The following is a 14,867-nucleotide window of genomic DNA, read 5'->3' as shown; positions in this document are numbered from 1 at the left end:
TGACCACCTAGAGGGGCGAAATAGGGAGGTTGGGAGGGAGACACAAGAGGGAGGAGATATGGGGATATATGTATACATAGAGCTGATTCACTTCGTTATACAGCAGAAACTAACACAACATTGTAAAGCAATTATACTCCAATAAAGATGTTAAAAAAATAAATAAAGAAACATGACAACAAATATCCTAATTTTTTTTTGAGGTCCAAACACAACATTGTGCTGCTTTAAGAGAATGCTGATTCATCATTAATGGAAATTCTACATACCCATGCATCCATTCATTTATTCATTCAAATGTCTTCTGAGCCCCTATTACAAGCCAAGTAGTGTGCTAGGAATAAAACAATGATTAAAACAAAGGCCCTGCCCTCCAGGAATTTTTTTTAAGAGGAAAGATAGATATTTAAGCAAATCATGTACAGACATATGCAAACATAGCAAAACAATGTGATATGCTAAAATAGAAGCCCAAAGTTCTGTAAGAATGTATAGGAAACACATATAGTGTGTTTGTTTCCTCTGTAGGAAACAAAACATAGTGACTAACAAGGTCTTTAGCCTCAAGAAGTTGAGAGAAGATACTAAGCTAAAGTTCCCAGGAGGAATGCAGCACAATCAGTAAATAAAGAAAAACTATTTAACCAAGTACTAAGATGTTCTGTGAAAACAGTATTGGGAGGCCATGGAACCTAAAATTAAGACAGGATTCTTAACATGGGATCATGGATGGGCTTCAGAAGAAGGTCCATGAACTCTCTGAAATTATATGCAAAATACGTATGTGCAAATGGACATTTTTCTGGATGCAAAGATCATATCTTTCATTCTATTCTCCAAGGTAAAGAACTATTTCACTAGGATCTTATCCTAAAATTCGGTTTTCTATCTTATCAGAGGAGAGTTTTAAGACCTAACCTTTTACTCACAATAGGAGATCTGGGTAGCCTAGAGGTCAGAGAAGAGCTTTTGAACTTTCCATAACTTGGTGGAAAATAGTGACTGCTGAAAATAGGGCAATGAGAAAGGCAAGACTTCTTCCTTTCTATATTCAAGTTGAGGTTAGCCTAAATATATTTCTGCACGTACTCAGATACCATGGTGACAGGCATCATATAAATAGACAGTGGCAGCAGGGAGTAGGTCACAGATTATATCTATAAAACCAACATATCAGGCAGGATTAAACCCCCAACTAATACAGCTGGCTCCTCCTCATCCATAAAACCAAGCCTGAGAATTCCATATGGGAACTTGGAGGGGGACCTCTGGCTACCTTCCCAATAACAAAGAGCTACTGTAGTCAAACAGTATAAGAATAAAAATCACCACTCAAAGTGCAGTGAGACTAAACGCCCCCATTCCAAATAACAAAAGGCATCTGCACCCCAGTCCACTGCTTCCTAGACACCCTAGGTCTCCTGTGTGTCTGACCTAACAACACATGCCCTACCAGTTTTATTTATAAGTAGAATTCAACTAACGTTTGCAGCACATGTATGGGCAAGCATCTGTACACATAAGCATATTTGCCATGATGAGTTTCACACACCTCCCTCAAATCCATAAGTCTAGAAGGCAAAGAAGGAGTGAAAACATGGGCAAGCCAACATATGAGGGGCAGTACCAGCCAAGGAGTGGGTGGGTCCACCACAGCCACATTTATATTCACTGACTGCAATATTATACATTACTATAGGCTCTGATGCATCAGATGTAGTCTAGTATTTTGCAGCTTTCCTTAACACTTGCTGCTCTGCATCTCACTGTATATACTCCATGTATGAAGACAGGGAGCCAGGTTCCGGGAGGGCTCACCCAGTCTACGTAGGAAAAGGAGCTAACCTCACTTGGCAAAGAACTCTAGTACAAATGCCTATGCCTTAGGAACAAGCAGCTGTCCAAGTCTCATCAATGACACTCATATACACCTCCTCTCAAAGTATCAAGGGCCTTAGAATGCCAATCAATCAGTCTTGAGGTAGCAAATAATTTTTTTTTAAGTCTTTACTGAATTTGTTACAATGTTGCTTCTGTTTTTTTTTTTTAATGTTTTGGTTTTTTTTTTTTTTATGTTTTGGTTTTTTGGCTCGGAGGCATGTGGGATCTTAGCTCCCCGACCAGGTATCTAACCCGCACCCCCTTCGTTGGAAGGCGAAGTCGTAACCACTGGACTGCCAGGGAAGTCCCAAGATAGCAAATAATTATACATAGAGCTGAACACGACATAAAGTACTCAAAGAAATAAAGTCAACTGACCAACATAGGATAAAGAATGGTCTCTTGCCTCACAGTTTTCTAGCTAGGTTAGTGAACGCTAAGATCCAGAAAAGGTAAATATAAAAGACACTTTTTTATCTCTTTAAAAGATAATTGCCTCTTTAAATAAAAATGACAGAAATGTATTTTGGGGTTCATAACATATGTAAAAGTAAAATGTATGACAGCAATAGCACAAAGGACAGAATGCAAGGTGGAGGTAGGAGAATAATGGGAAGCCCTGGGCCCCAGGGAGACAGACCAGAGTGAACTTGAGAATGCAATGGAAAAGGCAACGACAGGACAATGAAGAAGAGGACAACAGATGACGAGGATAGGAGAAAAGCCAGAGAGATCACAGGGGCCAGAGACAGGGTGGCTAGCATAGAAAGAAAAGAAAATAGCATAAAATAGAAAATAAAACCAGAAGAGGATCAAAGGCAGGCAGAATAACTACTTCCACCAACTCTTTAGTACTACAATGTATAACTTCATCCCAGTTATAGACATAAACCATTTGTACTTGTTATAAGCCCTACAATTATACCAATATCCAGAGATTTGCATCATTTTTGTGTTTTCTCTTTAATCCTAAATTTTTACAACCTAATAATCATACAACTATCCATAGGCAACCAAATAGTCCTTAATATTAAAAAGCCCTGTTCTGACCTAAGAAATTCTACTAACTTTAGTCATTTCAATCTCTTTTGATCTCTCTTTAGCTCTTCTTGACATTCCCTCATTTTCAAACTCTCACATAATCATACTCTTCTCCTAAAATATCAAAATGCCACTACTGCCACTTACTGTTATTCTCCTACTCCCCCTTCACCACTATAGGCAGTAACTGCAAAAAACTTGTTAATCCATTAATTAAAGATCTCTACTTACCATTATGAAGGACTAAATTTAGAAAGCCAAATTGGGTTGGGAGGAAACCATGTGTCACAACAAGTGAGATGAATTCCAAGGGAGGGTGTGGGGTTACTGGCCCAATTCTCATAAAGCCTCTGACACTAACACACCCTTATCTGCTCAGAATACAGAGAAGCTCTCCCAAGGGTGGGGCAACAATTTACCATTATAATCATCTGGAGAAGACTTTATTGTACCATCAGGTCACGAAAGCCACAGGACCTATCAGCAAGCAAATGCCTCAGGAAACATGTCTCTTCTGCTTTTCTGAAACCTCCAATTTAGTTGCACAAAAGAAAGGGGTGGCAAGCCAGCATTAATTGTACCCTTAGAGAAGAGCCACTTCCCTCTTACAGGGGTGGAGTGACTTTACTGAGCTACCAAATGGATACAAAGACAAAAGTAAACACTAATTTGCTGTTTTTGTCTCTGGCACAGGAGGAGTGGTAAAATTGACACTGTCTGTAAACAGTAATAATGCCAGATGTAACACAAAGAACAGGATTCCCCCCATCTCTCCACCCCCTCCCCACCCCCTCTCCCTAAGACATTCCTCCTGAGATTACTCATCCTGAGGAAACACACAGAAGCCTCCCTATAGTCCATATGCTGCTACCAAATGGAACCAAGGGAGAATCCAAGTTTGTACTGACTCCTCATTGGAAGAATCAATGGAACTCAAGAAATACTTAATTGTTTCTACCAGCTGACAAAAAAATACAGGGAGGAGAAGGAACAAGAGAGAAAGTATGAAATAATGGTATGTGACATGGCCAGGTTTGGATTTGAACAAGGCTGAAATGACAAAAAGAAGAGTTGAAAATAGAAGCATCCTAAACAAACTAAAAAGTTTTTTTTAAAAATTCAGCTTGTGCCCAGGCCTAGGGGTTCATAAAAAATATAGGAAGGGGCTTCTCTGGTGGTGCAGTAGTTAGGAATCCACCTGCCAATGCAGGGGACACGGGTTTGAGCCCTGATCCGGGAAGATCCCACATGCTTCGGAGCAACTAAGCCCGTGCGCCACAACTACTGAGCCTGCGCTCTAGGGCCCATGAGCCACAACTACTGAGCCCGTGTGCCACAACTACTGAAGCCCACGTGCCTAGAGCCTGTGCTCTGCAACAAGAGAAGCCACTGCAATGAGAAGCCCGCTCGCCGCAACTAGAGAAAGCCCGTGCGCAATGACGAAGACCCAATGCGGCCACAAATAAATAAATAAAATAAATAAATTTGTTAAAAAAAAAAAAAGATATAGGAAAAGAGGATGAATTCAAAAGAGAAAGTTACCTGACCAGAGCTCCCGCCAGGTATAATGCAGGCGTACTCTACACTTCTTCTGATAGCAAAGTAGTTTATGTACTACCTGAATGCAGCGCCTGTAAGAGAAAAAGAGAAAAACTGGAATAAGCCTAAAAATATGGTGCAACTCACCACAGATACCCTTTCTTTAATGAAGCAGCTTTTGCTAAGGCCACAAAAGACACTGGATATGAATCTGTACACATGGGAAAGAAATGAACTTCTACCTGCAGCTTTCTGGTAGATAAATCCTCTCTCCCCAAAAAGGGAACCCTCTTGCACTGTTGGTGGGAATGTAAATTGATACAGCCACTATGGAGAACAGTATGGAGGTTCCTTAAAAAACTAAAAATAGAACTACCATATGACCCAGCAATCCCACTACTGGGCATATACCCTGAGAAGACCATAATTCAAAAAGAGTCATGCACCACAATGTTCACTGCAGCTCTATTTACAATAGCCAGGACATGGAAGCAACCTAAGTGTCCATCGACAGATGAATGGATAAAGAAGATGTGGCACATATATACAATGGAATATTACTCAGCCAGAAAAAGAAACGAAATTGAGTTATTTGTAGTGAGGTGGATGGACCTAGAGTCTGTCATACAGAGTGAAGTAAGTCAGAAAGAGAAAAACAAATACCGTATGCTAACACATATATATGGAATCTAAAAAAAAAAAAAAAAACTGGCTCTGATGAACCTAGGGGCAGGACAGGAATAAAGACACAGACATAGAGAATGGACGTGAGGACCTGGGAAGGGGGAAGGGTAAGCTGGGACGAAGTGAGAGAGTGGCATGGACATATATAAACTACCAAATGTAAAACAGATAGCTAGTGGGAAGCAGCCGCATAGCACAAGGAGATCAGCTCGGTGCTTTGTGACCACCTAGAGGGGTGGGATAGGGAGGATGGGAGGGAGACGTAAGAGGGAGGAGATATGGGGATATATGTATATGTATAGCTGATTCACTTTGTTATAAAGCAGAAACTATACATCATTGTAAAGCAATTATACTCCAATAAATATGTTAAAAAAAAAAAAACCCCTCCCCATCCCACACACACTGCTTGTGCTAATTCCCCCTATCACTGGGAAAAGGGAGTTATAACCACATATAGGTCAATATTCAATTAGGCACTACTGATACCATTCCCTTGAATATCTTTCCTCAGAGGAAGGATGCACCAGTGGACCAAAATTAGACTACTCCATTCGAAATTGCAAACATAGGATGCAAAGACATAAAATTAAAGCCCTTAAGTCTTTAGATCTATTTAAATTTGTTTTTAATATAAATTAAATTTTAAATAATATTTAAATTTTATTTACATTAAAAGTTAAATTAAAAATTCAGTTCTGGGGACTTCCCTGGTGGTCCAGTGGTCAAGACTCCATGCTTCCAATGCAGGCAGCCCAGGTTCAATCCCTGGTCAGGGAACTAGATCCCGCATGCTGCAACTAAAAGATCCTGCATGCCGCAACTAAAGATCCTGCATGTTGCAACAAAGATCCCACATGCTGCAACTAAGACCCGGCACAGCCAAATAAATAAATAAATATTTTTTAAAATATATTAAAAAAAAAAATATATATATATATATACTGGCTGAATGACTCTAAACTGACTGCTTAGGGCGTTTCTTTTATGCATGTAGTGGTTTCCTATTTCAACACAAGACAGTTCCATTTTAACCTGAAATCTTCTTGTGGGGTCCACTGAAGTCTCTACCGACAGGTCTGAGAATCCCTGATTAGAAAGAGTCCAAGTTTTCCATATAAGAGTAACTTAAAGGAGAGTTTACTCTCCTCAGAGACTATTTCCCCTAACTCCCAAATCCTGCGCCAGCAGTGGGAGTGACGGCAAGAATCACAGAGTAGACATCCAGAAGAAGAAATTCATTTGTTGGGTTTTCCTACCTCTTACTGCTCCAGGCAAGACTTTTCTTTCTTCCCCCCCCACCCACCGTATAAGCACCTTCCCCCATTATTACTTTACCTACAGCATTCATACACAGATACGAAACTATTTAGTTTCTGACACAGATTCTGACTTGAGTATTAAGTCTTTCCATGCTCCACATTTCTTCATATTTCACCAGGAAGATTATAAACTTATCTGAAATGGTAGAAATTCATTTTGCTTTCAATTTCTCATTGCGCCGTATGCTGCTGAAAAGCAGTACATAATGAGAAGTGAGAGCAGCAACCTGGCCTGATGCCCAGCTCGGAGCAGATAAGTTCACCTAAAAAGGACTTGATGCTCCAAATGCCAAAAACTGGAAAGAAGGCTGGAAGTTGGGGGAGGGAGATATGGAAATACGCCCATGGGTAGTAATGAAGAAAGTGAATTCAGCCTGAGGGTAGGAACTTCTGCCCAGCCTCTGTCAGCTTGTTATCTTCTCCATCTTCCCTAACCTCAGGACATTCAATTAGGAAGCAGGTGGAAAAAACTGAGAAAACAAGGCAAAACAAAAAAAGGCAGGAACTACTGGGGAGAGGGAGTTAAAATATTTAGTGTAGATCAGGTTCACTGGCTGGGATGTGAGGGTTTGGGTGGACAGTGACATACCTGTAACTCTAAGTACTGAATACACAGTCTTATCATGTCATCCTCATCTTCAACTGTTACACCCATCATCCACTTAAATCAGGTAACATTTTTTCTACTCTCTTATCCTTCCTCCATGTACCCTACACTCTAATCCTCCTGAATTACTTTCTATTCTCCAAACATGCCACACTTTCAAGTCTCCAAGCTTTTGAAAATGCTGGTCCCCTGCTTGGGATGTCCCTCCCCCACTCCTCTGCATAGAAAACTATTGTTTCTTCATGACTCAGGTCAAACACAGCCCCCTCTGATGCCCCAGTGAGCATTAGTCACCCTGTACAAATCTTTCCTTTGTCATTTATCATAGTAGTAGTTAAGAAAGAGTACAGCCTCTGGGGTCAGACAGACTTGAGTTTGAACCTCGGTGATGCAACTTAGCTAGGTATGTAACTGTGGTAGCCGGCCTGCAAGATGGCCCCCAATGGTCCCCACCTCCTGGCATTCACAACCTTATGGAGTCTCTTCCCACATTGTATTAGGCTTGGTCTGTATGACCAACAGAAATGGTATGTCATTTGAGATTAAGTTATAAAAGGCATTATGGCTTCCATCCTGGGCTCTCACTCTTCTCTTTCTCTCTTGGATTACTTGCTTTGGAGAAAGCCAGCTGCCATGTCAAGCAACCCTATGGAGAGGCCCACATGGCAAGGAACTGAGATTTACCAACAACCATGTAAGTGAGCTTGGAAGCAATTCTCCAGCCCCAGTACAGCCCAGTAGAGCCCCAGTAAAGCTAACACGTTGACTGCAGCCTCTGCCAAACCCTATGCCCAAACTACCCAGCTAAGCTGCTAGGATTTCTGAGCCACAAAAACTGTGAGGTAGTAAATGTTTGTTTTGTTTTTGTTTCTGTTTTTTTTTTCACACACACACACTGTATTTTATTTTTACAAGAGATAAGTAGACTGATACCAAGCATTGTACATGGATGACCACAACAAAAGGAACAATGATTGCTAAATGTTTGTTTTAAACCCCTATGTTTTGAAGTAGTTTGTTACATAGCAATAGATAATACACCTGAGAAGGGGTGGGAACAGCTTAGGATTTACTGTAAGAAAGTTTGGGTTCAAGTCCAGGCAATGGTGCTTACTAAGAGAATAACCCAACCTCCAGAGCCTCAGTTTCCTTGCTTGGAAAATGAGAAAACTAAGACTATAATAATATACTACAAAATAAAGAGCATATCCTAGAACTAGAACATTAGATAAACAAGCTAAAAATATAATCTGTAGCAAAACAAATCTGATCCCTGAGGTACTGATGTTCAGCGATCCCATCTAAAACAAGCAGAAAACTCATCTGGTAAGTGTTATAAAAAAAGCAGCTTTTCATGGTCTTTGAGTTGAAATAAAGGATCAGACTAACTTTTAAACACCCAAAAGATATGGAAAAATGCAAACCACAACCTACTTACCTAAAAGTAAAATTTGTATCATTATTTCATATCTAGGAAACCAAAAATATATAGCCTACAGTCTATAAAGCTGGAGATCTACTCTAGTCAGAGTAAAATCTTTCATATCTCCCTAGATCCCAGGCCTAGCATTGGAATGAGGTACACTAAGCTTGCTGTGCACCAAACTTCTCTCTTACTCAAAACAGTGGAGGTACTAATTCTGTTGTCAGACTGAATTCAGATGCATTTTAAGGAATAAAGATAATACATATATTTGAGATCACACTAACATGGCACAGCTGTTAGGCATTGACAATAAGAAGAATGCTGAAATAGCAAAGAGAGAAAGCCTAAAGGCTTAAACTTTATTAAAATATGAAGATTTTCAGTCATCTCTAGTTATACTGGTTGTAAAGAATTGTTACAGACAATCAGATCTCCTCAGGAAGCAGTAATCTCCCAGACTGGCCACTTATATACATAATCTGCCTAGCTAGCAGGATTCTGACTAGGTTGCTAGTACAATGTAGGCTAAGAATGAACCAAAAGATCTATCTCTCTGGCCTTTCCATATCTTTTAAATACTGCTGATTCCTTTGATGCCAAAGCCCAGGGATGACTAAGTGGTCTGCTAGTATTCCATATCCTTGGATACAGGAGTCACCTATAATCACTGCTTCAACGCATCAGCCCTGTTCTTCATGCAGTGTGCCTAAAAGTGATAATGAAGATACGTAGTTTGTACTTTTCCCCCCTTCTGGAAAAATGTATAAAACAGGCCATAAAACACTCCCTGACACTTCTCCGCACATAAATGTGCTTTTCCTGAAGTGTACATAAAAATTTTGTGACTATTAAACTTCCTATCACTCTATTCTATAAAATAGATTTGCACACATTAAATGAACCACGGTACTTACACATAGAGATCCATAGGAAACTCCTTCATCATGTGTGTTACAATAAACTCTACCATCAAGTCTGAATGGGAAAAAGAGAAAAATTAGATCAATCAGAATGAAATTCATTGCTTGCCTTTGGGCTGGGAAAAAAACCTTCTCAGTGCACTTTATTTTATATAAGGCACTTTTTGCAACACTTTCACCACCTGCCACTTGTAAGGTAACAAGAAAATTAGTTCTCGCCTATCCAGAAGGATACTTTGACCTGCCAATAAACTCAGATACAAGGGAGATTTCATTGTACAGATATTTCATACCATGACACTAATGCAAAATGCCAGAGGGAAATCATATGCTGAGAACCAAGTGATGAGGCAGGCAGAGAAAAAAACTATGGATCACATCCGTGTAACCAGACTCAAACTCTAAAGCTATGTCAGTCTATCTTGTCTTCCTATCACACTCAGTTTGACAGGTATTGACTGAAATGGTCTGGGGAGCTTTGGGTCAATAGAGGCTTAATATTATATAGCCTTAATTATTGTTTCTAAAATCAAGTAGCTTTAGGAAGTAGGGCTGAATACCCAGGTGAAATGGGATTAAGAGTTCAGATCATTTACCTGAGGAAAATGCAGAATTCTGGGCAGACTAAATTACCTACAATACAGCCCCCTAGCTGTCAGCTCTGTCAGCCTCCTCTCAGCTTAATTTACTCAGAGGAAGTTTTATATGTCTGAACCTTGAACTTTAAGCCTCCTGGCCAGCTGACACATCAATTTGGACCAAGAAAGGGAGAGAAGAATTTGAAATCTTGATCAGGTGTAAGATAGTTTACAAATTTAAATCATGTATCAAGGTTAGACTTAGACATTTGTCTCCCTACAAAGATCTTTTTCTTTGAACAAGAGCACCCTTTAATTGAGCATTATATTCATTGGGATTGCTTTACCAAACTCAACAAGAAACATGGTTTCTTAGGCCAGGGAAGAAACATAACTAGTAACTTCTTCTCTTAGGAGGAAGCGCACATCAAACAGGATCTATCCCTCACCTTAATCGTGAAAACCTATCGCTGGCCCAGAAACATGCCAATTTTGATGATACTCACCCAGTACTGCACATACCAAAGGACGGCAGGGAAGGTTCTTGTCTGCTGCCTTCTTCCTGTGTCTCATAGGCTTCACAGAAAAAAGAAATGAAACTAGTAGACATCTGAACTAACATCCAATGGCTCACCATCATGTTTTTCATGCAAATAAAATCACTACTGGGGGCTTCCCTGGTGGCGCAGTGGTTAAGAATCCGCCTGCCAATGCAGGGGACACGGGTTCGAGCCCTGGTCCAGGAAGATCCCACATGCCACAGAGCAACTAAGCCCATGCGCCACAACTACTGAGCCTGCGCTTTAGAGCCCACAAGCCACAGCTACTGAGCCCACATGCCTAGAGCCCGTGCTCCGCAAGAAGGCACCACAGTGAGAAGCCTGCGCACCGCGACGAAGAGTAGCCCCCGCTCGCCGCAACTAGAGAAAGCCCACGCGCAGCAACGAAGACACAACGCAGCCAAAAATAAATAAATAAAAAGAAATTTATTTAAAAAAAAAGAAAATGTGACTGTGTAGAGGCAGCAACAGTAGCAGTTTTAAAAAAAAGTTTTTTTTTAAAGAAAGTTTTAATATAAACCTCAGTGTGATATTTCTGAACATACCTCCAAGTTTTAGGAAATTCCCTGATCCTTCATACTCTATTTCCCCCACCTCTCAGATGAATAAATCAAAGCAGGATTTAGCATCAACCAATCAAAGACCGTACTACATTTTGAAAGCAAAAGGCTTAGGCCCATCTCCTTGTTGAAATCTACATTACTGATAAATTCTATCTTGTATATACTTGTATAAAAGTATATCTCTAGGGCTTCCCTGGTGGTGCAGTGGTTGAGAGTCTGCCTGCTAATGCAGGGGACACGGGTTCGAGCCCTGGACTGGGAAGATCCCACATGCCGCGGAGCGACTAAGCCCGTGAGTCATGGCTACTGAGCCTGTGCGTCTGGAGCGTGTGCTCCGCAACAAGAGAGGCCGCGACAGTGAGAGGCCCGTGCACCGCGATGAAGAGTGGCCCCCGCTCGCCGCAAATGGAGAAAGCCCTCGCACAGAAACGAAGACCCAACACAGCCAAAAATAAATAAATAAATACATAAATTTATTTAAAAAAAAAATAAAGTATATCTCTAGTCAAGATATACTTTTTGGGGTTTGTTTGTTTGTTTGTTTTTAAATTTATTTATTTTATTTATTTATTTTTGGCTGCGTTGGGTCTTCGCTGCTGTGTGCAGGCTTCCTCTACTTGCCGCAAGCAGGGGCTACCCTTCGTTGCGGTGCGCATGCTTCTCATCGGGGTGGCTTCTCTTGTTGTGGAGCATGGGCTCTAGGCGCACAGGCTTCATTAGTTGTGGCACACGAGCTCAGTAGTTGTGGCGCACAGGCTTAGTTGCTCCGTGGCATGTGGGATCTTCCCCGACCAGGGATCGAACCCATGTCTCGTGCACTGGCAGGTGGATTCTTAACCACTGTGCCACCAGGGAAGTCCCGTTTTGTTTGTTTTTTGTTTGTTTGTTTGTTTGTTTTTGGCCACATCGGGCGGCATGTGGGATCTTAGTTCCCCGACCAGGGATCAAACCCATGCCCCCTGTAGAGGAACTGCAGAGTCTTAACCACTGGACTGCCAGGGAAGTCCTCTGATACATTCTACTATTACTGCCATGGGTATACGATTATGGATCTTTCCACCCTCTCTTGAGCAGGTAACACCTCCATGACACACACAAAAAATCCCAACAACTAGTATGGGTCTTCTGAACAGCAGTTAAGCAAGAGCCCTTTAGCATAAATTCCACCCACACTTGTTCTAGTAGGATCAATTCTGTGTTGGCAGAAAACTTCCTCTAAGAAAAAACAAGAAGCAAAAGTCACACTTACCATTCTATGTAAGTTTACTCGAAAATTCATGTTGTCGTCATGTAAAAATGCATTGGCATACTGATCCTAATAAAAATAAAAACATAGATAAAAAGTAAGGAATGAGTGCTATACTTAAGAAACTCAGTTTATAATCTATCTATAATAATCTATAATCTTAAAGTCCAAGGATTTGTAGGACTTAAAGAACTCCTTTCAAGGACCAGTTAGAGAGCTAATGGGATGAGCCTAGAGCCTTTATGTCAAGCCCCACTTAAACCATAAGATTTCACTTGGGTGTAATTTCCCAGTGTGTCTCTAACTGGCCAAAAATCTCTAAGCGAATTACAAACAATAAAAATTAAGGCACAGGCACTTGAGGCAAATGCTGAGAGGAATGTGTTTTCCTATTCTCTCTTCCTTCCCATCTGCCCAAGGAGCCTGCTCTGTTTGCGACAGCTTGAAGGTTTTCATAGGGACTGCAGGATACATGTGCAGGCTCCACATGAGGATCTACGATGAAGAAGAAAGGTCTGCACTCCGCCGGGAATGGGCTTGGCACAGCAAGAGAAAGTTGCTTACACAGGCAACGTGGCAGTAGGCGAGACCCCGTCTCTCCCTGGCTTTGCTGAAGACTGATGGAAAATCAAAAACCTCTCACCATGAACCAGTAATAAACACCCCTTGGCCCTTTCCCAACATCTCTTCTGAAGATCTGACGTGCCTACAGACTCCAATTCCTAGGAACTGTTACAATTTGTGAAAAACAACTCCTTTAAAGATTTTCTTAGAAAGATTTTTGAAAAGCAATTACACCAGGCCCACTGCTAATAAGCAGCTCTTCTATAACCAGCTACCCCTAACCTGGTGAAAAGTAGGTCACCTTTTCACCAAGAACATAAAAATGGAAAGACTGAGAGAGATCTCTACTCCACATGGACCACACCTTAACTGTTTTTCTTAGGAGAGAAAAGATCAGAATAAGGAGTAAGTGAAGGAGGAGTCTGAAACTACAAATTTAGCTCTAAATTGACTCAATTTCTGCCATACTTGTGTTGCCACCAAGATCTAGGGTGAGTTCAAGCCTAATTAATCCAACCAAAAGTGTCTCCTTACAAAGCCCAAGCATCTCTTCTTTTTTCCCCTCGGGGTCTTGTTCTTCATCAAACTGCAATCAGCCCACTTTACTCAGTTTCCAATGCCCCTCTTCAGCTTTTGTCTCCACCTCTCCCCACAGAAACCTGAGCTTTTTTCATTTTGCTAAATGCAAAAGACCCAACATGAACAGTTTCAAAGGGGCAGGACTGTTTTCTCTGAAGAGGCATAAGTCTCTTCAGAGTTTCAAACTCTGAAGAACTAGAATCTTAAAAAAATAAAATAAAATAAAAAAAGAACTAGAATATTCCAGTTATAGCAGTTATCATATCACAATTCATTATTAGGTCATGCAGTAAATACTGAGCCTCTACTATGTGCCAGACACTAAGAATACACTGGTGAAGAAGACAAAGTACCTCCTATTGCTTACATTCTAGTGGTGCTTACAGTCTAGTGGAGGAGATAATACAAAGTGGGAAGATTTTCTCTCCTAAACTTTAGGACCCTAAAAGTTAGGGGACAGGAACTTGGAAGAAGCGCAGAAAAGAGACAGCACTTTGTTAAGAGATTAGCTAATACCAGAAGGCTGGTGAGACCTACCTCTGCAATACACGTAAGGATAATCAGACAGAGTTTGCCACTGTGAAGCCGGTGCTCATCTGAAAAGAAAAAATAAACCCTTCTCTCTAAATCATCAAGACCATGTTTCTACAGAGAATAAATATGTGTATCATCAAAAAGAACATTCACACTTTCTCTCCCCACAAAATTCATGAATGAAAATCAAGGTTCTACTAGAGTAATCCTTGCTTTTCTTCTAGGCAAAAGAATTCCCCCATAAGATTTTTTTCGTAAGCATTCTGGTAGTCTGACGGATAGCTAACCATCTTCCTGAGAACCATCCAATTATTGTAATGGTCACTAATACCATGGCCCAAGTCAGGGCTATGCCCTTTGTTTCCATATCAGCCCTTTGCTTCTGAATAATCAGACCTATTCCCTTTCCCACCCCTCCTCATCCGCTAGCTAAAAGCACCACCACCTTTATCCATCTACCACAAAATCTAGCAAAGTTTTATAACTGTTCATAGCAAACTGGTTATGAATCAGAAAGAAATTAACTGGAGACTAGGGTCCAGCTCATGCTTCTTCTTGCACTGTGAACACTACTTATGACCAGAAAAGCTGATCATTTTTCTTCCTGCCAAAGCTATTCACTCTAAAATATTTATTTAGTACCTACTATGTGGCAGGCACTGTGCTAGGCAATAGAGACATAGCACTGAACTAAACAAAGGTCTGTGGTCTCCCAGAACTCACATTCTACTTATTAAAAAAGAAGGCAACCTCAATAACAGGGCTCTAAGCCCAAACAAATGACCCAGAAAGAGCTGCTCCATCACTGCCAATTACCAGAGCC

At 40.9% G+C, this 14,867-nt stretch overlaps 1 protein-coding gene across 9 annotated transcripts in view; it reads right to left on the bottom strand.

Annotated features, from left to right (window-relative positions):
* The window catches only part of ARMH3 (armadillo like helical domain containing 3), a 190,703-nt gene that overhangs the window by 126,299 nt on the left and 49,537 nt on the right, over positions 1-14,867 (bottom strand). For all 9 annotated transcript variants that reach the window (XM_082425169.1, XM_082425161.1, XM_082425165.1 and 6 more), the window contains 5 exons: positions 14,048-14,106; positions 12,371-12,436; positions 10,505-10,574; positions 9,415-9,475; positions 4,465-4,553 (listed from right to left, as the gene is read on the bottom strand). In XM_082425169.1, the coding sequence (XP_082281295.1) occupies positions 4,465-4,553; positions 9,415-9,475; positions 10,505-10,574; positions 12,371-12,436; positions 14,048-14,106 (345 nt within the window). The remainder of the gene's footprint in view (positions 1-4,464; positions 4,554-9,414; positions 9,476-10,504; positions 10,575-12,370; positions 12,437-14,047; positions 14,107-14,867) is intronic.

Source organism: Balaenoptera physalus, assembly GCF_965194825.1.
Source record: "Balaenoptera physalus genome assembly, chromosome: 14".
NCBI lineage: Eukaryota > Metazoa > Chordata > Mammalia > Artiodactyla > Balaenopteridae > Balaenoptera > Balaenoptera physalus.
This window is presented reverse-complemented; position numbering and strand designations above follow the sequence as displayed.